The sequence below is a fragment of the Galleria mellonella genome, unplaced genomic scaffold, assembly GCF_026898425.1.
Source record: "Galleria mellonella isolate WM207_F2 unplaced genomic scaffold, CSIRO_AGI_GalMel_v1 utg184, whole genome shotgun sequence".
In the NCBI taxonomy this organism is placed as follows: Eukaryota; Metazoa; Arthropoda; class Insecta; order Lepidoptera; family Pyralidae; genus Galleria; species Galleria mellonella.
Window position 1 is genome coordinate 551,924 of NW_026442025.1, and position 26,621 is coordinate 578,544.

Sequence of the window (26,621 nt, forward strand, 5' to 3'; positions counted from 1 at the left end):
TCCTCAGGAATGGCAACGCATGGGGGTATCATGGGCGAAACAGTATACTCTGTTATGTCTTTAGTACTGCTCATGTCTATAGGCGACGGTTACCACTTTCTATCAGCTTGTTTGCCATTCTAAGTTGTATAAAAAAAGACAAGAATCATCAAGAGTGATTCATAATTAATAAATATATAACATTAAATATACGTAAAAAATAAGTAGATTTTTTTTAATACAACTTAGAAGTAGGTTTATGCCCAAAAAGTGTTTGCAGATTTTGTCACAGTGAGGAAGAAACGCCACAGCACTTACTGTGTTGCTGTAGCCCACTCATACATAAACGATATATCTCCTTTGGAAAATACACTCCATACTCTGAGGAGATAAAAAAAACATCGCTACAGAAAACATCTTGAAATTCATATCATTAACAGGAATTAGCAGCGAACTTTAACATAAAAATAAGACGAGCACAAAAGATCATGGAAAGGTCGCAGTGTCACAGGTTTTTCTGCCTGAAAAAGCCTGTCTTTCAATAATAATAATAATGGTTTACTGTGAATAGGACCTAATGGAGGTTAGATGCCTATATAAAGATATACTTAACGTATTAAAGCTGTTTCGGATACAAGCTTGTTGGGTGGCTAGAGTCATCAAGTCTATTACTAAGACGATTAGTTAGGACTCTTGAAGATGTTGAACTAGCTAGATAGCAACATGATGTCTGAAAGTGTTATATATACACACACACACACACACATATATATATATATATATATATATATATATATATATATATATATATATATATATATATATATATATATATATATACTAATTTAATAAACATAATAATTATTATATTGACTAATTTGTTAATTTAATTTATTTTTTTGTTTAAGTTGGTTTGATAGTTATATATATAATTTTATAATGGATAGATTATTAATTAATTTAATTTAATTTAAATTGTATTATTTGTGTTATAAAAGAACTAAATAAACGTAATTTATATTCATGATCATTAGTTTATTATTATTACCGTTTTAAATATTTGGCGACGGAGAACATATCATAAAATTGTTGAATATATATGATTTGTAGGTACTATCACGTGTTGCGGAGGAAATAAACAGGTGAAAAGGTGAAAACAGCCTTTAATAATGAGTTTAACTTAATTAACGAGGGGATCACGGCCGAAGATAGCACAGTATACATAAATATATACACCAACGGGTGGGCCGTCAGCTTGTTTGCCAGTTGGGTACGTAAAAAGAAATATGTACAAAAAGGATTCGGGAGGGCAACTACACTGAGGACAGCTCACACAAATCGACAAAATGGGCACACTGAAACCCTAAAAGCTGTGTTTATTTTTTAATTAGCTTTTACCGGCGATTTCGTCTGTATAATTGGGATATATTCACTGACCTGGATACAAAATAGTCTTTTTTTGTACAACTTAGAATGGCAATCAAGCTGACGGTCCACCGGATGGAAAGTGGCAACCGTCGCCTATAAACATGAGCAACCATGGACATATTAGAGTATACTGTTTCGTTCATGATACCCCCATGCGTTGCCATTCCTGAGGACTCAGGTGTTATTCCTCTGTACCCTGTAAATTCACGCCATATCCCACCCTTCAAATCGAAACACAACTACTTCACGGTTGAAACACAAATGGGACAGAGTCTTTCTATTCTATGTCTTTCTCCATCCAATATAGTATAGGCAGAGATTATATGATCATTTATCATAAGAATAAAGATTTTACATATGTAATCTAATATTCGATTTACAGTTGACATACCAAAATTCATAATGATTGATTAAGCCATTAAAGCGAAAGCCTTAAGAAATTAAGGCCAGGCTGAGGTAGTAAACAAACTAAGAAATAGAAAGAGAGAGAGAGAGTGACTTACATTTATAATATTAATTGAAATACAATTGTCAATATTTTTTTACCTTTAACATGTGGTAAGAGGCGACTATCGGAGTATAAAGTACAAGAATGCAAGTGAAGGAAAACTTGCAAGAATATGCTATGCCAACCCGCCTGGCCAGGTACTAATAGTAGGGTAGAATCCTTTTCTTATCGTCAAACTAATCTTATCCGTTACCATTAGGTAACGGATAAGCAAATTTGCCTGACTAGTACTTAATTGCGACTTCGTCCTATATAATCGATCGATTACAAATTAATCAATTAATGAATCAATAAGACATCTTTATCCTAATTATAATCAGAATAAAAATGTCTTACATTTACTTTTTGTCACACATGGTCACAGATGATATATTTTTTTTAGTAATAGTAATAGATTTATTTATTTTCTCCACAAATTTTACAGAAAACGACAGCCATATGAAACAAAAAATACAACTATATACGTATAAATGCATAACTGCAATGCTCTATAAAACTTGTGAGAGACTGGTCCCTAAACTAGATCAGAGATCTGTATCTCAGGAATCCACGCCCCCAACTCGGACACCGTGTACAGCTTGCCTCGAGTAAGGCTAAAATTAAAATTTGTAAAAACAACTATACAAAACAAAATAAAATGTGTGTGTATGTATGTAAGTGTGAGTGTGTGCGGGTGCGTGTGTGTGTGTGTGTGTGTGTACGTGCGTGCTAGCTGCGTGTGTGTGTGTGTGTGCGTGAATGTGTGTGTGTGTGTGGTTAATTACTGTTTTATTTTCATAGTATTTTATGTTTCTTGTCATTGTGAATAAAAATAAGCATTTCACTAAATAATAAAATATGATAGGTAGCGAGACTTTCCATGCCTAGCCTTTACTCACCGCTTGTTTTTGTTACCACATTTCCCACGTTAGTTGTTAATAAAAGATGTTAAGTAATTGTTATGTCCGCATTTTATCCTGGGATTATGTCGTCAGTCGAAGCTTATCCATCCACTTTCCTCATCCCGCGTGTAGCTATTTATCTTGCGTCCTTTTCGCATACCCATCCGTCCATTCTCTGGATACTCACTTATCTAGAATCAGTCCCTTATGATTCCTTTTTCATAATAGAACATAATACACGGGTACTTAGTTTTGACTTCGCTCAATTGGTTCCGAATTTCTCAATGTTTATTTTCTGAAGATCTTTATTTGTTTTACTATCTTTTACCCGCGACTATGTCTGCGTGATCGGGACATAAACTATATTCTTCTCCATCCCATACACAACGTGTGTACCCACAGATTCCATAGCGATAATTAAAGCATCAAGACACAATTGCCTGATCAGCAATGATATTTTTTTCAATTTTGTATTCTTTTTTTATATTAATACCCGCACACTATGTACTTTTTATTATAACACATTGTGATTTGTTAATATTTGTTAGGTGCCCACGACACAGGTTCGTCTAGTGTGGGGCCCATTGGTTCTTGTGTTTGTAACTTTGTGTTTTTGGAAAAAAATATTTTTTTCTATTTCTATTTCTACAATACTCTTTTTAACATTAATCCGCTATAAATTATTCAGCGGTCTATGGAGAGTGATAGAGATATGCTCGGAGTTTCTTTGCATGACAAAATCCGAAACTTGGATATCCAAAATATATCCAATAGCAAAAGAACCAACGTAACCGACGTAGCCCGAAGGCAAAAAAGCTGAAGTGGCAATGGGCTGGTCACATAACTCGATAAATCGACAATCGATGGGGAACAAAGGTTCTTGAGTGGCGATTCCTTACGGGCATACGCAGAGTAGGTCGACCCCTCAATAGATGGAGTGACGACCTCAAATAATTTGCTAGGAGTCAGTGGATACAGGTTGCTTTGGACCATTCCTTATGGAAGTCTATGTTATAGGGAGACCTATGTCCAACAGTGGGCGTAAAATGGCTGAAACGATGATGATGAATATTGATGATGATAATGAGTTAAATTACATTCTATACCTAAGAGAATGAAGAAAAGTAATGGATCGTTTACTTTAATCACTTAAAAATCGATGGTTTCATATTTTTGACAAGTGTTTTGTATTGTCGTCGAGTGGTCCCAGCGTTGAATCGGTCACGTCTTCATTTTTCGTGGGTGTCGTAAGAAGCGGCTGAGAGAACTTGTTGAGGTATGGATAGCAATGTTCCTTTTTAAATATTACCAAAACCTATGATTGTCAACCCACCTGCCAAGCGTGGCGATTACTGGCAATACAAATTGGGAATACAAATTTCTTCATATTTCTTCTGCTTCAAGTGAATTTCACTGTCGCAAAAAACGATGTTTCGGCAATATTAAATTTAATTTAATAACTGTCGATCGGTACTGTGCGTTGAAATGTAACATTTGGGGATCGCCTATCTGTGTCCAGTGATAATATTGAGCTGTTTTGTGCGTATATTTTATTATTAATATATATTATAATACTAATATATATATATAATAATAATAATAATAATAGATAGATACTCTTTATTGTTTCCTCCAAAAATTTACAATAGTAAAGTTTATATAACTAAATATCAAATATAAGAGTTTTCATTCATTCGTTCAAAACTTTATTCAGGTACAATGTTCCTTATTATTATAACTACTGTATTAATATAAAAATCTTGAGAATAGTTACCACAATTTGTCGTTACTTCTTTTGGAAACGCAATCTTAAATCATTGACGATTTACGAACCATGTTTCTTTAAAAAAGTAGTTATTCCTCGGTTTTTCTTTCCTCTTTTGCCCTCTATTTTTCCTTTTATGCTTTTTAAAAAATGTCATATCGTAAAAAGTGGCCTAGCATTTTGCTTCTTCTATTCTCTATTGTTCTTTTCTCATTCATTCTTTTCAAGACTTTCTTATTCGTTGCATTTCCTTTCCAGCTTATCTTTACCACAACCGAAGAATAACTACATGGGACAGATGAAGGGAACACTAGGTGTCATATCGTATAGAGAGGTCAAAGATATGGCCTAGGATAGAGCTGGCTGGAAGAAAATGCATAAGTTTTTTGCACAAATAAGAAAAAACTTAATTAAAAAGAGAAAGAGAGAAAAAGTACAACTGGCCAGTGAGTACAAAATTAAAGGAGTTCTGCAACAACTGCTATAAAAGCTTGTTAAGGGCGTTGATTACACATATAGATAAACAAACTCGCTTTCACATTTACGTTATCAAGGGGGATTATTGAAGCAAATCCTAAATAATCATTACAAATTCCACAATATTCAGTTAGGGGCAAGTTCACGAGCGGTCGCCGACTGATTGCTGCGCGATTGATATTGCTAATAGCTCTCATTTACAGAATTAATTCCAAATCCGATTATGAGAGGTTTATACTAAAATCGATATCCAGGCGCGCTTTAATAATTTATTAAGATTTCAAAGGAAGAGCGAGAACACATTTGTTGGGAAATACAAATTTGGATGTCATTTGATGATAACGACTTGAGTGGGCTCGAAGCCTTTTGGCGGGAAATTATAAATGTCGTTTGCTTGCTATTTTAAACGATTTTCAAAAGGCGCGGTATTTTCGTCTTTTGGAATGGTTTTGATATTTTTTTTTTTCGTAATCAAAAGTGTTTATTTCGGTATTGTTGGCGTTTTAATTTTGCGACGCTCGATACTGGCACTTTTCGTCGGGATTCCGCTTGTTGCTAAGCAAAATTTAATTATAGACGCCGTTGGGTTTTTCCATACAGTCGATAAAATATTCCATGTTTTAAATTTGAACATTTTCAATCTAATGTTTGTTGATTTCTATTCATCTACTAATATATATGAAACGACATCGTAACCTTCGAGAAAAGAGCATATTCCTTTTTAAAAGGCCGGCAGCACACTTGCAATGCCTCTGGTGTTGCGGGTGATCAAGGGCGGTGCTAGTCACTTACTATCAGGTAAATCGCATACTTGTTTGGTCTCTGTGTTATTAAAAAAATACAAATGTGAAAAACTGTAAAGCTATTTGTATATTTTTACTCAGTCATGCTTAAATGGCTAAACGGATTTTAATTAAAACTGCAAATTGTATCCTATCTTTATATAGATACTGTACATATTGATGTGCGCGGACAAAGCAGCAGGAAGTAGTAATTAATTTAAGCTTAAACAAGAATCGGGAGATTAATAATCTGATGATTCTTTTTAAGCTTCACCAGAGGGAGACTTTGTACAAAAGTCGACTGCTTGAGCACCTCTGTCCCATTCGTGTTTTTACCGTGAAGCAGTTGTGTTTGTATGGCTGTGTTTCGGTTTGAAGGGTGGGATATGGCGTGAATTTACTGGGTACAGAGGAATAACACCTGAGTCCTCAGGAATGGCAACGCATGGGGGGTATCATGGGCGAAACAGTATACTCTGTTATGTCCATGGTACTGCTCATGTCTATAGGCGACGGTTACCACTTTCCATCAGGTGGGCCGTCAGCTTGTTTACCATTCTAAGTTGTATAAAAAAAAATTAAGTAGTAATAGTTTATTTTCTTATTTTTGTCCTCCTTAACGATTCGTCTCGATATTGTGTGTAAAATATTTGTATATATGATTAATACAATAACAGTTACCATTATATATACCATCACTCATATATATATGATCACCAAAGGTAAAGTGTGATGGCCACCCCGCCTGTTAAGAGTAGCAATTACTGGCAAAACCTTTATGGGTGAGACTATGTTCACCAGTAGACTGTTAACGTCTTATGCATACACATATATATCTAAATGAATTTTGTGTACTTTATATATTTATACATACATATATGCATACATATCTGTCACGCCTGTCTCCCATTAGGGTAGGCAGAAACAATGGAACGCCAAATGCTTCGATTCAAACAAACCTCTTTCGCTTCTTCCACATTCCTCAATCTTTTCATACACGCTCGCCGGTTATGGGTACTTTTAATTTGGTCCTTCTTCAGCACGTCGCCTATTTGGTCAACATACGTCCGTCTAGGGCGACCCCTACCGACATCACCATTCATTCTTGCTCGATAAATCTCTTTCGTAATTCTTCTTTCATCTATATATTTATTTATGTAGTATATACTACTATATGTAGATAGATATATAGATAGATACTCTTTATTGTTTCCGCCAAAAGATTACAATAGTAAACTTATTACAAATATAAACAATTACAGGAAATAATATGTACTTAGATGTATTGTACAGTATTCACATGATTATTTGCATATGTTTTTTGTAACACGTTTTTTATTATTTTCACTTCTTGCGCCAAATAGTTGCCGTGTTTTTCTTTTCTTCAAAAGATGTCCGGAAGAGATTGCTTTAGTAATAAGACCACCTTACCGCCTTTTGTGCTTCATATGTATAATATATATTTGTATTATTCTTCAAGTGGTGCAATAAAGAGTATAATACATTACTGCAGCGGCCAGCAACTGAGGCATTGATGGACGAACGTGCAAATGTAGGCCTCGGATACGCCTCGGCCCATATACGTGAGTCCATCAGTGCCTAGTTGTGGCCAAGGCTTGTATAGTACTTTTCTCAAACAATGCGCGGAAATTAAAAAACACAATTTTACTTTTTAAGTTCAATGACGAATAATGAACAATAATAATTTTTCACGCGCCATAATGTTCCTTTGTTTTTTTTTTTTTCAAAAAATAGCTTTCTATTTGCAAGCCAGTTCGAAATTTAAATAAAACCTTTTATTAGTAACCTCCTTAGTAGCCATGTTTCGAAGTAAAAGGTCATTCCATTTTTAAATTACAGGACAGATATGAGTTTAGATAGTAATTTATCTGGCCGCAAAACAACTTTTGCCGGCCGTTGCCCGCATGTATCTGGCCAGTACGGCAAATTCGATTTATCTCGAAGAAGATTGTCAAAATAATGCTCACATTTCCAAGCATGTTTGAGAAAAATATATAAATACTTCTTTTAATCATTACCAGGACCATTTTCAAAGATTTACGCGGGACAGGGCCGGATAAAATAAAGTCAGTCGAGTGAGTTGAGTTTTTGCAGCTCTATATATCATTCATGGGAATTAAAATGGAAGGTTTGTCGCGATTGGAAATTGTTAGAACAAATTACAGACTTGATTTCACGCCAGTAACTTCGGTTACGTGTAAGAAGTTTTATTAAACTGAGATTTATATTATATTATATGTACTTAAAAATGGTGACTTACAAAAAATCTACTTGAATTGTGACAAATCCAGTAATTTTGATTTAAAAACTTAACTACTTAAGTGATTTTGATGAAATTACTATAAAATTAATTTATAAGTATATCCTTTCAGATAAAAAAAGAATTTCCCAAATTGTTTTAGAACTGACGCAGTTATGATACAACCACTTTGGGAACTTCCTTCGTTTTGAAGTCAGTAGAAAATGTATATAACGACTAACCGAGTTATACAGAGGAATAACACCTGAGTCCTCAGGAATCGCAACGCTTGGGGAGTATCATGGGCGAAACAGTATACTCTGTTATGTCCATGGTACTGCTCATGTCTATAGGTAACGGTTACCACTTTCCATCAGGTGGGCCGTCAGCTTGTTTGCCATTCTAAGTTGTATAAAAAAAAAAAAAAAATACTACAAAACTACTTTTGTTGTCTTGATTTTATTTATATTCAAGTTATCTGTTGCTGTTTTTATTAATTTTCTTAACTCTGAGCGCATGAAATATTTTATTCATTTGATATTATTGAGAAATATTGGGCTTTTTCAAGGAGTCTTAGAATGAGCCACCTCTTCTTTTTCCGTGGATGTCGTAAGAGGCGACTAAGGGAATTTAACGGTTGAGAACTGGAAGCAGTTGTGTTTGCATGGCTGTGTTTCGGTTAGAAGAGTGAAATATGGAAGTGAATTTACAGGGTACAGAGGAATAATACCTGAGTCCTCAGGAATGGCAACGCATAGGGAGTATCATGGGCGAAACAGTATACTTTGTTATGTCCACGGTACTGCTTACAGTGGGTCGTCAGCTTGTTTGCCATTCTAAGTTGCATAAAAAAAAACATATTTTTATCTTTCCAGGATCTGGCAACGCATCACTGGAGTCGGCCTTCTGTGCCATGCTGGAGCTACCTTCCTGGTACCTGTGCGAGCTGAGTAGTCTTCTCTTCTTCGTGCTGCCAGGGTTCATCATCCTCGGCCTGTACGTCCGTATGGGACTGCGTATTAGGTACGTTATGGGGTAGGTATCACTCTATTTCTTTTTTGTAACTCTGTTTAAGCACTATTAGAAATTTATCACTAGATGTAACTACTGTGCGTTTTTATAGATAATAATAGAATGGTAACCCTGTCCGCGCTATCGGTATACGCTGGTGAGTGATAAATCATAGGTGAGGATGAAAGTACAGTAGTTAGCTCATCGTCACAAATTGCACAAGAATTAACCGCGATGGTTTCCAGGGGAACCACGTGGAAATTGACCTGTTAGGATATATTGCTAGCAATGGGGCTGTTAGACCCCATTAATAACAATGTCTTCCTCCCTAACTACTGGGGCAAAAAATTGTAGAAAAGTAGGCATTTCCTTCTTTTACCATGGATATCGCAAGAGGCGACTAAGGAAACTTAATGATCGAAGGATAGGTAATAGTGTCTTAAAACATCACTAAAGCCTAACTGCGGTTGCCGGGGGGAAGGGATTGTTAGCAATGGCTTGACAGCCCCATTGCTAACAATATGCCCTATGAGGTCGACCTCCACGTGGTTCCCCCTGGAAACCATCGTGAACAATTCTTGTTGAATTTGTCACGATGGGCTAAATGACCTGCTTTATTCTCACCTATCATCTTTCACTGGTGCTCCGTTGGTGTATAACAATAGCGCGAGTGGGGCTATCATTCCATTATCACCCATTAAAAAAATTGCGGTTGCCAACCTGCCTGCCAAACATAGCAACTACTGGATAAACCCTACTTATATGCGGTCTGTGTTCAGCGTTGGGCAGTTAACGGCTGATGAGATGATGGTGATAAAGTTTTATAAATATTGATTATTGTTCAAGTGTTTAAAACTAAATATTTCAACAACTATTCCAAAGTGTTGTGTAGTGGGTTTTATACCATTAATGAATATTTCGCTAAAAAAACAAATGTAATTCACAACTTACACTAGAAATACCATTAATGCTTCTGTTTTTATACACTAATTAATATCACAGTTTATTGAAATATTTTATTAATTTGGACAACTATTATACAGGCTTTTATTGTCCATTTACAGTAATAAATAATAATAATGTATTGTATGACTAAGATATATACATACATATATATATATATATATACTTACATATATATATATATATATATATATATATATATATATATATATATATATATATATATATATATATATATATATTCTTATATTGTTAAAAATTTGTACGCCGACACAGAGACAGAATGTACATGGGAAATATAAACCTCTATCTACTAAAATTACCTGCATTCTAGCAAAATAAATTCATTTCATTTCAGTGTTTAAATATAAAGTCTTTGTACATTTCTTTTCCACTAGTACATGTTATTAACGTGTATGATAAAGTAAAAATAAACAAGTGAAGCGATAAAAAATCTATCAATAGACGTACGTAATTAGGCACTAAATGTTCTAGATAGAAGTATATCTAATTAATATAATATAATTATAAATAAGCAATGTCTTATACATGTAAGATATTTAAGAAAAAAATATATTAGTTGTCTTAATAAAAAACAACAGATACCAAAACAATAATTTTTAGACATTTTGCCTGTCTGTACCATATATTTGTTCCAGTATCAAGCAAAATCTATTGCACCAATTTGGCTGAGGTTTTTGCTTTTGATGTCTTATTTAAAATTTTATGTATGTTTTATTGTGATTTACCATCTGGAAGTCTTTGGTTTTTCTATTTATAAAATCCACACGTACTAAGTCGCGGGTAAAAATCTAATAACTAATAAGTATGTAGTTTATATAATAATAATAAATTATTTATATTATAATTTTTTTTTATATTATATAATATACAAGTAGAATATGTATTTTTATGCCCTACTATTATTTTGGGCATTTCGCTCTCTGGTATCAAGAGTTTTTAGACCGCCTTCGTTACTTGAGTACATGTTTAAAATGGCTTTCTGTGCTCTTCGCAGAAACGTAAAGAGCAAATGCCAAACACGAATTCTCGAAATTTTAAGATGCATACTGAGACTTAAGCTTGGAGCCCTACACCGCAATTAAGTTTTACCAATAATAACACTTTATGGTCGATCTGTTATTGCTGTAAATTATTGTAGGATCTGTAATGTCTGTTATTCTAAAGAATTGTTTTGAAAAAAAGAATGGAATATTTATTTAGAGCGTAATTTTACATTTAATTACAAAAAATATTTTAAAATAAATAAAAAATTCTCACAAAATAAGGACCTTTAATTTTAACTTTTAAAAATAACTTTTGCAATAAAAAAAGTCACTAAATCGGTCGACAAATCTCAGAGGAATCGGCGTATCTACGCTACGTTGCTTTTATCCAATTAAACGAGGGCGGCACAGTATGTTTTTGTCTTCCACTGATCCTTATCAGTGGTTTACGTGGGCACATTCTTCTTAAAAAGAATATCACCTTTCGCGTGGTTGATTCATCTTTTCATTAGTCAATCCTTCTCCTTTCATCCATCCATGTTTATATTTAACATCATTGGAATATTGGTGTACCTATCCATCTACATACCAAGTATATATTATAAAAAATAAAAAAGAATGCGTAGAAAATTATTATAAATTCCACTTTTTCGCAGTTAAAAAAACAGTTAAAAATAAATTACTGTGCACAAATAAATCAATTTATTTTTTATGCCTGTACACAGTGTCTGATCTTGTAATTTTTCTGCCCCTTTTTACGGTCAACTGCATTCAATTCTGCCCCGTATTTGCCCGGCTTGCTTAAGTCAGGCCCTGTTTACACATTGCCATGGTGTAATTAGATGTATGCATAATACCAAGATACGGATTTGGGCTTGTTTGAAAAGGGCTTGATTAAAAGTATTAAATTCTGCCTTTCATGCGTGCATTCACGTCTCCTTTGATTAATTTGACTGATTAAATTAAAACATTTGAGAGTATGTTAATTATGTAGTAAAATTCTTAATAAGATGCTACTAAAATTTGGAAAAAAGGTACGTAAAAAATAAAGAAGTAAAATATTAAATAAATGCAAAATATTTATTGATAGATTTATGTACAACATGTTTTATGAATAATATTTTAGTTTACTGCCATATTTTTTTTTTTTAAATCAAATGGAAATATTAAAAATATTTCAATTGTTTTTGAAATTGATAAATGACTACGACGTGAGCACACTTCAGTAAGCTTCTGTGTGTACTCTTTTAAAGTTCAACCATAAAGAGAATGGTATAAACGTTCCTGATTTGGTACCTACACCATACTTTTTTAAATTCAAATTTAAATTCATTTAATGTCCGACACCAAGATCTATTTTGTTAGTAGTAGACTTAAAATTACGTTAGTAACAAAGGTTATAATTTATTAACCCATATATTAGAGAGGCACTCGATCAGGGTGGAAACAAACCAGGGCATGGTTATTTCATGTTTTAGTCATTGTCCTGATGAAATACCCTATCACGGGCCCATGAACATCTTCAGTTATCATTTTAAGCATAGTGTTGTCACTCCCGCCCATTCTATTCACTATGGACGCGACTTTCTTACGAATGATGGCGTGGAAACCATCGAACCGTGTTTGTGCGAACATTTCCGAAGCGCTACAGAGGTGGGGTAGTCCCAACATTATCCTAAAAAAAATATTGTACAGGACAAATAGAGCATCCAGCGATTTGTCAGTATGCTTAACCATAGACCGCCCGTGTGGAGATCCTGACATTATACCTTGATGCAGTGCAATTTTGACCTGATTCGAACATCTTGGCAATCTCCAGGCCAGCATGTTACCTCGAATCGCCAAAGTCCTACGCTCCCTCTCTATATCAACCTCATCTTTGAGCATCATCATCAAGTAAGAAAATGTCCTAGATGTACTTATACTTTAGTAGGTATACTTTGTAGTCGCTGGATTGTTAAGCTACAAAATAAAAAGAAATTACGTTAACCATTAGACTTTTTTTATACAACTTAGAATGGCAAACAAGCTGACGACCCACCTGATGGAAAGTGGTAACCGTCGCCTATAAACATGAGCAGTAGCATGGACATAACAGAGTATACTGTTTCGCCCATGATACCCCCCATGCGTTGCCATTCCTGAGAACTCAGGTGTTATTACTCCGTATTCAGTAAATTCACGCCATATCCTACCCTTCAAACCGAAACACAACCATGCAAACACAACTGCTTCACGGTTGAAACACGAATGGGACAGAGGTACTCAAGCAAACGACTTTTGTACAAAGTCCCCTCTGGTAAAGACTTCTAATAAAAATCGGTAAAAAAACTTTTAAGTTAAACGGTTTTATTTTATGTGCACTGAAAACTACAAAATAAATAAATAGTTACTTACCTATCAACCTACGTAGGTGATCTCGGTCATTAATATCTCTGATGGTAGTGGTTGTCATAGCATGAACCATGTCAGCGGCCGAAAGGCAGTTCATGAGAGAACACTGACACCAGGGTTTGCTTGGTAGGTAAACTAAGCAGCCCACACTATAACAAGTAGGTATTTTGACCTTCTAGTTCAGAAATATTTTAGTACTAGGCAGAATAGCTTTTAGGCATATTAGACTAAAATAAAAACGTGGGGCCCCTCTGAAATCATACCTATAGCAGAGCATATCTTATACTTTGGTAGATCATGAGCTGGGCGTTCGCTGGTGAAGCCGTAACGGCTGGTTATTGATGGTCAAAACCTCCAGTAACGATTATAGTAAGTCGATTCAGCGGACCCTGGACTCCGGAGCTATGAGGTTTCGGATGCGACAGGGATAAACCGCTAGGATGATGATGATGACGATTATAATAAGTCAATGCAATCCACACTTAGTATAGTAGAAAGTAATACAGAAATAGTTAATGGGCCCCACGTTTTTATTTTAGTCTAATATGCCTAAAAGCTATTCTGCCTAGTACTAAAATATTTCTGAACTAGAAGGTCAAAATACCTACTTGTTATAGTGTGGGCTGCTTAGTTTACCTACCAAGCAAACCCTGGTGTCAGTGTTCTCTCATGAACTGCCTTTCGGCCGCTGACATGGTTCATGCTATGACAACCACTACCATCAGAGATATTAATGACCGAGATCACCTACGTAGGTTGATAGGTAAGTAACTATTTATTTATTTTGTAGTTTTCAGTGCACATAAAATAAAACCGTTTAACTTAAAAGTTTTTTTACCGATTTTTATTTTCTTGTTTTTAGTTTTTAGCAGTGAAATTGTTTACCGAATATTCCTCATTCTATTTAATTCATTCAGTGCATCATTATTACATGGTTTCTTACCTGATAATTTAGTACAATCTAATTCCTCAATACATAGCCCTTCCAGAGACTTGACTCGACTTAGAGCCACGTACGCTTGTCCTTCCTCAAACCATTTTGAGCCCAAATATACTACTGCATGGTCGACGGTGCTGCCCTGCATTTTATGGACGGTGAATGCTCATGACAAAACTAAGGGCAACATCCTTTTTTCAGCCGTACCATAATTGAATTTTGCTGGAAACTGTATGGCTTTAAGGTAAATAACGTGCATACCGTCTGTGCCAAAGTCAATTAAAACTGATGATATATCTGTTTCGTACATTTGGGTTCGACGGAACTGAGGCCAAAAAATTTCTGTAAAGTGGCCTATAGCGTCATTTACCAATCCTTTTGTAACGTCAATGTTGGGCCGCAACATTACTTTTGCACCTACAAATATTTCAAGTACTGATGGTAAGCCTCCAGTCTTATTTATATTTGTTGGTATTTTTTGTTTATTGTTACCATGTTGTTCCCACAATTAAGGGGCATTTTGACGGTCGACTCCCCCCCCCCCCCGCAGTCCAGTAAAGGGGCAAGGCTTAATATACAACAAGACGCGCCCAATCTTGAGGGGGAAGCGCTTACGACATTACATTTTTATCCACCCTAATGCCATACAGTCCTCGGCACGTTTTAACCTATTACCTTAGCTTTGAATGGCGTGAATTTACTGGGTACAGAGGAATAACACCTGAGTCCTCAGGAATGGCAACGCATGGGGGGTATCATGGGCGAAACAGTATACTCTGTTATGTCCATGGTACTGCTCATGTCTATAGGCGACGGTTACCACTTTCCATCAGGTGGGCCGTCAGCTTGTTTGCCATTCTAAGTTCTATAAAAAAAAAAAAAAAACTTGGGTGGTATAACTACCGCTTACTAACGAGGTATCTAATAACCTATTTTTTTTTATCTGCCCCTCTAACGTCACACAATCTTAGACGCAACTGTTCTCGATACGACTAATCATGCCCCCACCTAATACGCCATTTTGTAACAGCGTCCATCTTGAATTTGAAATTTTGACATAATGACAGTATTCTGCAGTGTAGTCCTATTATTTGATACCCATATTGCGGGGGTTAAGGAAAAATATGTAATCCGCTATTTTGTATCGGCGGCCATCTTAGATTTATAATGTTATTGATTTTATTATATTGTATTGTCATCTAAATTAAATGTGTGTACCAAATTTCAGATCAATCTGACAACGGGAAGGTGCTTAAATTCCAATTTCTAATTTTGACCCAAATAAATAAATACCGTACAGGTCGAGCTAAATAAAACCGTTTAATAATAAAAATAATCACAACTAATTTAAAGCAATTGTGAATAGGCTATTCTCGGGTCCACAAGCTTCGTCTAAGACCACATCATCACCATCCATCTGGTGAGATGTGTGTCTAGTGTCTGAGTGTCTTGTGTCTGAGTATCTAGTGTTTAGTGTCTGAGTGTCGAGTGTCTGAGTGTCTTGTATCCGAGTGTCCAGTGTCTATATGTCTAGTGTCTGGGTGTCTGATTGTCTAGTGTCTGAGTGTCTAGTGTCTGAGTGTCTAGTGTCTGAGTGTCTAGTGTCTGAGTGTCTAGTGTCTGAGTGTCTAGTGTCTGAGTGTCTGAGTGTCTAGTGTCTGAGTGTCTGAGTGTCGAGTGTCGAGTGTCGAGTGTCGAGTGTCGAGTGTCGAGTGTCGAGTGTCGAGTGTCGAGTGTCGAGTGTCGAGTGAGTGTCTAGTGTCTGAGTGTCTGAGTGTCTGAGTGTCTAGTGTCTGAGTGTCTGAGTGTCTGAGTGCCTGAGTGTCTGAGTGTCTAGTGTCGAGTGTCTGAGTGTCTAGTGTCTAGTGTCTGAGTGTCTGAGTGTCGAGTGTCGAGTGTCGAGTGTCGAGTGTCGAGTGTCAAGTGTCGAGTGTCGAGTGTCGAGTGTCGAGTGTCTAGTGTCAGAGTGTCTAGTGTCTGGGTGTCTGAGTGTCAAGTGTCTGAGAGTCTAGTGTCTGAGTGTCTTGTATCCGAGTGTCTAGTGTCTGAGTGTCTAGTGTCTGGGTGTCTAAGTGTCTAGTGTCTAAGTGTCGAGTGTCGAGTGTCGAGTGTCGAGTGTCAAGTGTCGAGTGTCGAGTATCGAGTGTCGAGTGTCGAGTGTCTAGTGTCTGAGTGTCTAACGTCTGGGTGTCTGAGTGTCAAGTGTCTGAGAGTCTAGTGTCTGAGTGTCTTGTATCCGAGTGTCTAGTGTCTGAGTGTCTAGTGTCTGGGTGTCTGAGTGTCTAGTGTCTAAGTGTCGAGTGTCAAGTGTCGAGTGTCGAGTGTCTGAGTGTCTGAGTGTCTAGTGTCGAGTGTCTGAGTGTCTAGTGTCTGAGTGTCTAAGTGTCTAGTGTCAGAGTGTCTAGTGTCTGGGTGTCTGAGTGTCAAGTATCTGAGAGTCTAGTGTCTGAGTGTCTTGTATCCGAGTGTCTAGTGTCTGAGTGTCTAGTGTCTGGGTGTCTAAGTGTCTAGTGTCTAAGTGTCGAGTGTCGAGTGTCGAGTGTCGAGTGTCTAGTGTTTAGTGTCTGAGTGTCTAACGTCTGGGTGTCTGAGTGTCAAGTGTCTGAGAGTCTAGTGTCTGAGTGTCTTGTATCCGAGTGTCTAGTGTCTGAGTGTCTAGTGTCTGGGTGTCTGAGTGTCTAGTGTCTAAGTGTCGAGTGTCGAGTGTCGAGTGTCGAGTGTCTAGTGTCGGGGTGTCTGAGTGTCAAGTGTCTGAGAGTCTAGTGCCTGAGTGTCTTGTATCCAAGTGTCGGAGTGTCTAGTGTCTAGTGTTTAGTATCTTAGTGTCGAGTGTCGAGTGTCGAGTGTCGAGTGTCTAGTGTCTGAGTGTCTAGTGTCTGGGTGTCTGAGTGTCTAGTGTCTAGTGTTTAGTATCTGAGTGTCGAGTCTCGAGTGTCGAGTGTCTAGTGTCTGAGTGTCGAGTGTCTGAGTGTCTAGTGTCTAGTGTTTAGTGTCTGAGTGTCGAGTGTCGAGTGTCGAGTGTCTGAGTGTCTAGTGTCTGAGTGTCTGAGTGTCTAGTGTCTGAGAGTCTAGTGTCTGAGTGTCTTGTATCCGAGTGTCGGAGTATCTAGTGTCTAGTGTTTAGTATCTGAGTGTCGAGTGTCGAGTGTCGAGTGTCTAGTGTCTAGTGTCTAGTGTCTAGTGTCTAGTGTTTAGTGTCTGAGTGTCTAACGTCTGGGTGTCTGAGTGTCAAGTGTCTGAGAGTCTAGTGTCTGAGTGTCTTGTATCCGAGTGTCTAGTGTCTGAGTGTCTAGTGTCTGGGTGTCTGAGTGTCTAGTGTCTAAGTGTCGAGTGTCGAGTGTCGAGTGTCTAGTGTCTAGTGTCTGAGTGTCTAGTGTCGAGTGTCTAGTGTCTGGGTATCTGAGTGTCGAGTGTCTGAGAGTCTAGTGCTTGAGTGTCTTGTATCCAAGTGTCGGAGTGTCTAGTGTCTAGTGTTTAGTATCTGAGTGTCGAGTGTCGAGTGTCGAGTGTCTGAGTGTCTAGTGTCGAGTGTCGAGTGTCGAGTGTCGAGTGTCAAGTGTCGAGTGTCGAGTGTCGAGTGTCGAGTGTCTAGTGTCAGAGTGTCTAGTGTCTGGGTGTCTGAGTGTCAAGTGTCTGAGAGTCTAGTGTCTGAGTGTCTTGTATCCGAGTGTCTAGTGTCTGAGTGTCTAGTGTCTGGGTGTCTAAGTGTCTAGTGTCTAAGTGTCGAGTGTCGAGTGTCGAGTGTCGAGTGTCAAGTGTCGAGTGTCGAGTATCGAGTGTCGAGTGTCTAGTGTCTGAGTGTCTAACGTCTGGGTGTCTGAGTGTCAAGTGTCTGAGAGTCTAGTGTCTGAGTGTCTTGTATCCGAGTGTCTAGTGTCTGAGTGTCTAGTGTCTGGGTGTCTGAGTGTCTAGTGTCTAAGTGTCGAGTGTCAAGTGTCGAGTGTCGAGTGTCTGAGTGTCTGAGTGTCTAGTGTCGAGTGTCTGAGTGTCTAGTGTCTGAGTGTCTAAGTGTCTAGTGTCAGAGTGTCTAGTGTCTGGGTGTCTGAGTGTCAAGTATCTGAGAGTCTAGTGTCTGAGTGTCTTGTATCCGAGTGTCTAGTGTCTGAGTGTCTAGTGTCTGGGTGTCTAAGTGTCTAGTGTCTAAGTGTCGAGTGTCGAGTGTCGAGTGTCGAGTGTCTAGTGTTTAGTGTCTGAGTGTCTAACGTCTGGGTGTCTGAGTGTCAAGTGTCTGAGAGTCTAGTGTCTGAGTGTCTTGTATCCGAGTGTCTAGTGTCTGAGTGTCTAGTGTCTGGGTGTCTGAGTGTCTAGTGTCTAAGTGTCGAGTGTCGAGTGTCGAGTGTCGAGTGTCTAGTGTCGGGGTGTCTGAGTGTCAAGTGTCTGAGAGTCTAGTGCCTGAGTGTCTTGTATCCAAGTGTCGGAGTGTCTAGTGTCTAGTGTTTAGTATCTTAGTGTCGAGTGTCGAGTGTCTAGTGTCTGAGTGTCTAGTGTCTGGGTGTCTGAGTGTCTAGTGTCTAGTGTTTAGTATCTGAGTGTCGAGTCTCGAGTGTCGAGTGTCTAGTGTCTGAGTGTCGAGTGTCTGAGTGTCTAGTGTCTAGTGTTTAGTGTCTGAGTGTCGAGTGTCGAATGTCGAGTGTCTGAGTGTCTAGTGTCTGAGTGTCTGAGTGTCTAGTGTCTGAGAGTCTAGTGTCTGAGTGTCTTGTATCCGAGTGTCGGAGTATCTAGTGTCTAGTGTTTAGTATCTGAGTGTCGAGTGTCGAGTGTCGAGTGTCTAGTGTCTAGTGTCTAGTGTCTAGTGTCTAGTGTTTAGTGTCTGAGTGTCTAACGTCTGGGTGTCTGAGTGTCAAGTGTCTGAGAGTCTAGTGTCTGAGTGTCTTGTATCCGAGTGTCTAGTGTCTGAGTGTCTAGTGTCTGGGTGTCTGAGTGTCTAGTGTCTAAGTGTCGAGTGTCGAGTGTCGAGTGTCTAGTGTCTGAGTGTCTAGTGTCGAGTGTCTAGTGTCTGGGTGTCTGAGTGTCGAGTGTCTGAGAGTCTAGTGCTTGAGTGTCTTGTATCCAAGTGTCGGAGTGTCTAGTGTCTAGTGTTTAGTATCTGAGTGTCGAGTGTCGAGTGTCGAGTGTCTAGTGTCTGAGTGTCTAGTGTCTGGGTGTCTGAGTGTCTAGTGTCTAGTGTTTAGTATCTGAGTGTCGAGTCTCGAGTGTCGAGTGTCTAGTGTCTGAGTGTCGAGTGTCTGAGTGTCTAGTGTCTAGTGTTTAGTGTCTGAGTGTCGAGTGTCGAGTGTCGAGTGTCGAGTGTCGAGTGTCTAGTGTCGAGTGTCGAGTGTCTAGTGTCGAGTGTCTAGTGTCTAGTGTCTGAGTGTCGAGTGTCTGAGTGTCTAGTGTCTGGTGTTTAGTGTCTGAGTGTCGAGTGTCGAGTGTCTAGTGTCTGAGTGTCTAGTGTCCGAGTGTCTAGTGTCTGAGTGTCTTGTATCCGAGTGTCTAGTGTCTGTGTGTCTGTGTGTCTAGGGTCTGGGTGTCTGAGTGTCTAGTGTCTGAGGGTCTAGCGTCTGAGTGTCTAGTGTCCGAGTGTCTAGTGTCTGGGTGTCTCAGTGTAGTCCTATTATTTGATACCCATATTGTGGTGGTTGTGGAAAAATATGTACCTAGTCCGCCATATTGGAACGGCGTCCATCTTGAATTTTAAATTTTGACATAATCATCGTGTTTTACTAGTGTAGCCCTTTCATTTGATACCCATATTGCGGGGGTTAAGGAAAAATATGTAATCCGCCATTTTGTATCGGCGGCCATCTTAGATTTATAATGCTATTGATTTTATTATATTGTATTGTCATCTAAATTAAATGTGTGTACCAAATTTCAGATCAATCTGACAACGGGAAGGTGCTTAAATTCCAATTTCTAATTTTGACCCAAATAAATAAATACCGTACAGGTCGAGCTAAATAAAACCGTTTAAAAAGAACTTAACCTACATATTGCTATTTATTAAAAGAGCAATTCAATGTAATCTTTCATAAGATTTCCCTATTTATTATGCACGCTAGAGACGCCACTTGAAAGCTTATATTCAAAGTCAGAAGTTTCATTTCATGGTTTATAGAGCGTATAAAATTGTATATAAAGCCTGTAATACTAGTGAAGAGCTTAGAATATGAAACAGAAAATAAAAATCGAGCATTTGCTTAGAGCTTATAAATAGTTCCTTTTCGCCTTCACCTGTTTATCGTCTCCCATTTTGCTGAGTAGGGAGGGAAGTCTGTATAGAGCTTTTTATTCACTTCGCAACTATTCGTCTTCGTGATGGCTTAATGGTTCATTAACACGACAAGAGTAGGTTAGTTGTTGCTTGTCGCCTAATGTTTTGTATATTGACTTAGATTTTACAATATTTTTATTCTATCCATCTTCACACCCGGAAATATAGTCTCAATGGACTGGATATTGGTTTATTTTCAAATATACTCGCAGATCCACATTCCAAGATGGCAAAATTTAATTGCTATATTTCTGTATCAATAATTCCCTGTATTAAAATTGACTATTGAAATATTATTTATTTATGTATTAAGTATGCGAGCTACTTTTTAAGATTAGGGTATGACGAGGCTGACATATCCTTATAAGATAAAAGCCTCTTATTAAAAAAGATAAAAGAAAAATCTCCATCCTTGCGAGGTATGCAGAGAGAACTGAGTGCTAAAGACTTCCATCTTTACATTCACTACCGTTTAAAAGTATTTGGCCACCGTATAACCCGCCACAAACTAAAGTTTCATCCCAATCATCTGGACGAGTGGCGGTCTTCCACCGTGCGTTTTTCAAGACATATTCTTCCACGCACAACCATTCTTTGGAATCAACTTCCAGCAGCAGTATTTCCGAACTGATACGACAACATAACCTTCAAGAAAAGAGTATATTCCTTTTTAAAAGGCCGGCAGCATACCTGCAATGACGCTGGTGTTGTGGGTGATCATGGGCGGCGGTAATCACTTACCATCAGGTGAGCCGCATGCTCGTTTGCCCCCTGTATTGTAGAAAAAAAAAACATTTTTATTACATTTTATTAATACAACATTTTGATAAATATACAATAAACCAAATTAGTGTTAAAAATATCAATAATTCTCAATTATGTTGGATTTATTTAAATGTTATTAATAAGCATGTTGACACAAATCTAAAATTGAATCTCAAATGTTAATACGACTGAAGTACCATTTCAATGTACAGCATTACAGAAACAGCTTCGAGCGCGACAAATTAACAAACAAACAAAATTAATCATTACTTCAATTCGTTCATTAATCTACGTCTGTTTGTTTGTGAAATAATTAATATCACTTGACCGTCGGAGAAAATGTTAACAGGATCGCTTTTCCTGCAGTTGGCACCAAAATATTGCATTAAATGTTAATATAAGTAACCAAAAAGTATACTGTATTTATCTTTTACTAAAAAAAACTTTATGTAAAGCTTATGAACAAAGTCTGTTTTACTCTTTAAATTTTGTACATTCTTTGTGTACTATTTATTATTGATAATTCAGATTATATTCATATTTTTAATTTATTTTTAATCGTAGTTTGTATTTTTTTATTTAATTATAAGTGGTGCCTTTTTCCTATTAATTCTTGTCACTGAAAATCAGCGTCATAACCAAAATAAAATGGCATATAGCTGAGTGGCACAACTGTAATGTACTTTATTTACTTTTTAATATTTAAGCTATTAAAAAGAAAATAAAGTATATTAATGCACAAGTACAATAATTAAGCACTAAACACTTTTTTTTTTCTTTCTTTAAATAATTACTTAGTAGACAAAACTGCTTGGTTTAGTCAATCATACAGTTTTAAATATTCAATAACCTATTACTCACAATTTACTCAAATACATACATATAATATAAATAGATAAAAACTTTCTGAAACTACATAGAATGAATCGTAGAATAAAATTACAATATCAAAGGTTTTTGTGTAGGCCTATTTAAATAAAGTTTATCACTAATATGACGTATGGAGGTTCCCAATTGGATTATATTTATTTTATTTTATTATAATAACTTTTTCCTATTTTAATCAACATATATTTATGTATTTCTATGTGTAGATATATATGTATTAGTGCTTTTTTCCACTTTGGATGTTGCTGGAAGAGAACTCTTTTAGAGTTAAGCTCGCCTTTGTACATTTACTTACCTATTTCATATTTTTATGTACTAACAGTGTGTATAATGAAGTATAAATAAATAAATATCTTTATATTCGAGTTACAAGGATCCACACGATTTTTATACAAATTATTTATTTGTTACTTATTTATTTAGTTCTTCATTGTACACACTAGTTTTAAGAATAAGACAGAATATATATAAAATAAAGATGTACAAAGGCGAGCTTAACTCTGATAGAGTTTTCTTCCGGCAACTTTTTTATATATTTTTTGTACATTAGCCAGCACATGAATTATATTACAACGATATAAGTACTGGCAGTTTGGACGGTTCGTAAATGCCTTTAGGATTTTATCTTTTTTTTTGCGTGTGTTCACGCTATATCTTTGGCAATTCTGTATCGATTGTGATAAATCGATACAGATTAGAAATGGGTTTACTCCCGATCTGGTCCCGTATAAATTTGGCACGATGCAAGCAGCAGTTTATCTTTGCAAACCAATCTTGTCTATTGCGTGTAAAGTCTCGTAGATTAAATTCCGTTTTCTAAATTAGAATATTTTGTACGTAATCTGTCTACATCACGTAGTTCAATATTGCATTTTGACGTAACTGGAGTCGCTGTTTTTATTGCTCAGCAAAATGTAACAAGATGTTACGTTTGAAAATATTAAATAAAATAAATTACGCTGACATTAGTTTTATTTTTTTATTTGTATTTTTTTAGTAACTCAGGAAATTATTCAAATTTGTTTAGAATTTAGAAAACATAATACCCATCATTTTATATACAACTAGCTGTAACCTTTGGCTTCGACCCTTTGAATTATTATATAATAAATTATTCTATATTTAATTAGAATGAATACTCGTAAATGTTTAAGAATATAACCTACACGTGTAGTTTCATTAAAATGTGTTCAGCTCAGACTGTTGAACGAGCTCCTTGCCGAGGTTTTCCCTAGAGACTACAGTATGGGGTTCTTCAAAAAGGGTATCGGTAAGAAACCATAGTTCCTTCAGAATCAGCAACGCGCACGTGACACCCCTAGTGATGCAGCTGTCAATAGGCTACAGTGACCGTTTACCATCAGATGGGCTGTATGCTTGTTTGCTACCGTGGTACACAAAAAAAGTGTTATTAGAGTAATAAACACACAAACATTTTACAAACTTTCATATTTATAATTGAGAATCTCTATTTTTTTCGAGCTTTATTTATGCAACTTAGAATAGTAGACAAGCTGACGTCCCGCCTGATGGAAAGTGGTAACCGTCACCTACAGACATTAATACATGGACATAGTAAAGTATACTTAATGTACAATAATAATACCTATTTATTCTTTAATTCTTTCTACCCAAAGGTTGTCTGGAAGAGATTGCTTTAAGACTATTGCAATAAGATCGTCTTTTGTACTCCACTATACTTATCGAAAATTGTTAACAAATCCTGTAATGTTGGCGCAATAAAGTGTTAAATAAATACATAAATATATAGTTGATTCACGATAAATCTTAAACGCTCGATGAAAGAAAGAAAGAAACAATTTTTTATTTAAGAAAACAGAAATAAGCATATTTGATCATTTCTTCATTATGCCAACGTTGCAAATATTGGTTGTAGAAAAAATATCCACATGAGAGCCCCAATGAGTCAAGCATTAAAATCAATTGGCAATTACGCTTCGTCTTGCGAACGGACTCGGTTAGAATCAGAGGGCCTACCATGAAATGTTTTCCGAAAAATCGGAGCCAAACGAAACACAAATTTGATGTTAAAATTATATAATACTAGCCGTTTGGAAATATTAATAATGTTAAAATATTGTTCCTTTGCGCTTTTATGATAGGATGTATGACGAATGAAATGTTAAACTCCATTTGTTGATCCGATTTTGGTATAAACGAAAACACGAAATTGAGTCCGAAATTTCGGAATATCATTTCATGGTAGATCCGCTGAAATGACTCGGTAATAATTTGTTTTCTTAGCTAAAATTATAACGTGTTTGTAAAACCACTTGAGGATTATTCATGCATTTTATTCGTTTTTAAATTTGATTTTAGTTATTATTACAATTGCTTTTTTTGTGAAGCAAATTCTATGTTTTTTTTTTTTTTACAATAGTAATGGAATCTCAACCGGCTTGTCAAGCATGGCAACTGTTGGCAAAACCACCTCATGACGAATGCCTTTCACCCGCGGTGGACAGTTAACCCTTCTTTGCACAATGGTGGAAATTTCCATCATAACATTGAATGCCCAAAAATTATATAAAAGAACAAGTAAACTTTAAGTTGATCGTGTCTGGATACCTTTTTAACGTCCATTACAGAAAAAAAACCATAGTTGTCGAATTTATTTTTTTAACCATTTTTCCTTTAATTTTGAACATGAATTACCTTGATTTATTTCACCAATAAAAAAAATCATGCAAAGAAGGGTTAATGGCTGAAATGAAGATGATTGATGAATTGTTTTAAATTTTTAATTTTTTTTCTAATTCTTTTTTCTAGATTAATATTATTTTTTTTAATGATTATACAGGTATTATTTTCAAATAATGTGTTTTTCTGAAAAAATGTTTTATTAACATTTCTGAGCATTATTATTGACAATGTTGCTGTAGTTTTCAATAGTATTTGTTTGTTTAATTTTGTTTATATTTGTTTAATTTTGTTTAATTTAGTATTGTCTAATTTTGTGTTTCGTTTACTTGTATTTTATTTTGTGCAAATTCTAGTGGCTACCAAATTACTATTTAAGTATATAATTATGTATTATTTTAGCTGTTTGTTTGTCCTAAATAAATAAAATAAATTATGAATGGAATGGTAACGTCGCTTGTGCTATTTGTTTACGTCAGTGGAACGCTAGTAAGTGCATAATAAAGTCAGTTCAGATGACACATCGTTAGACTGCACTAGAAATTAATGACGTTTGTTATCAAGAGAGACCGCGTGGAAGTCGACCTGATAGGATTAGCTATAGGGCCTCTAGTTTCCATTACTGGCTATTTCCTCCTCTAGGTATATAATATACATTATATATATTGTATTGTAGTGAATTTACTGGGTACAGAGGAATAACACCTGAGTCGCCAGAAATGGCAACGCATGGGGGGTATTATGGGCGAAACAGTATACTCTGTTATGTCCATAGCATATACTGCTCATGTCTATAGGCGACGGTTATTACTTTCCATCAGGTGGGCCGTCAGCTTGTTTACCATTCTAATTTGCATAAAAATAATATTTTTTTTTATATTTTAAACATACTTTAGACTAGTTGTATTTAATGGTTTAATCGGCACATAAAATATCCTATGTTTTAAGTTAGTATACAACTGATTTTTGTACTAAATTTCATTCAAATTCATTTAGGAGTTTTTTTGTAAAAGACAAAGAAACATCCTTCCATCCATGGTTAAAAACTTTTGTATTTACCCGTATAATATTAAAAGAATTATTATATTTTTTATGTTCTTTATTATGTTTCGGTCTACAGTGGGATTACTGTCCCATTAGTACGAATAGCACCTTTGTAGTACCATAAGCGGCGTGATATATTATGTAATGATCATGTCCCAAGCGACGCCGTCAACAGGTGGCCTATCAGCTTACATACCATAAAGATTTGTCAGACATGTCACGGCTTTGACGTTGATAGTCAAATAAAGTCATAGTGATAATAAAGTTAGAAAAGAATGTCTCCCACACTTCTTACCACAATAGATATTATTACCTTAATAGATTTATTTATTTTTTCCACAAATTTTACAGAATAAGTCACAAGAAAAAAAAATAGAACTATATACGTATAAATGCATAAATGCAATGCTCTGTAAAACTTGTGGGAGACTGGACTCTAAACTAGATCAGAGATCTGTATCTCAGGAGTCCAGGCCCCCAACTCAGACACCGTGTACGACTTGCATTGAGTAAAGCTAAAATTAAAATTTGCGAAAACAACTATACAAAACAAAATATGTGTGTATGTGTGTAAGGCGTGCTTGCTTGCGTGCGTGCGTGCGTGCATGCGTGCGTGTG

At 36.3% G+C, this 26,621-nt stretch overlaps 1 protein-coding gene across 1 annotated transcript in view; it reads left to right on the forward strand.

Moving 5' to 3' along the window:
• Positions 1 to 26,621, forward strand: part of LOC113518722 (neuropeptides capa receptor-like) — a 158,277-nt gene that overhangs the window by 83,498 nt on the left and 48,158 nt on the right. Inside the window, exon 4 of the mRNA XM_052893797.1 lies at positions 8,956 to 9,115. Coding sequence (XP_052749757.1) covers positions 8,956 to 9,115 — 160 coding nt within the window. The remainder of the gene's footprint in view (positions 1 to 8,955; positions 9,116 to 26,621) is intronic.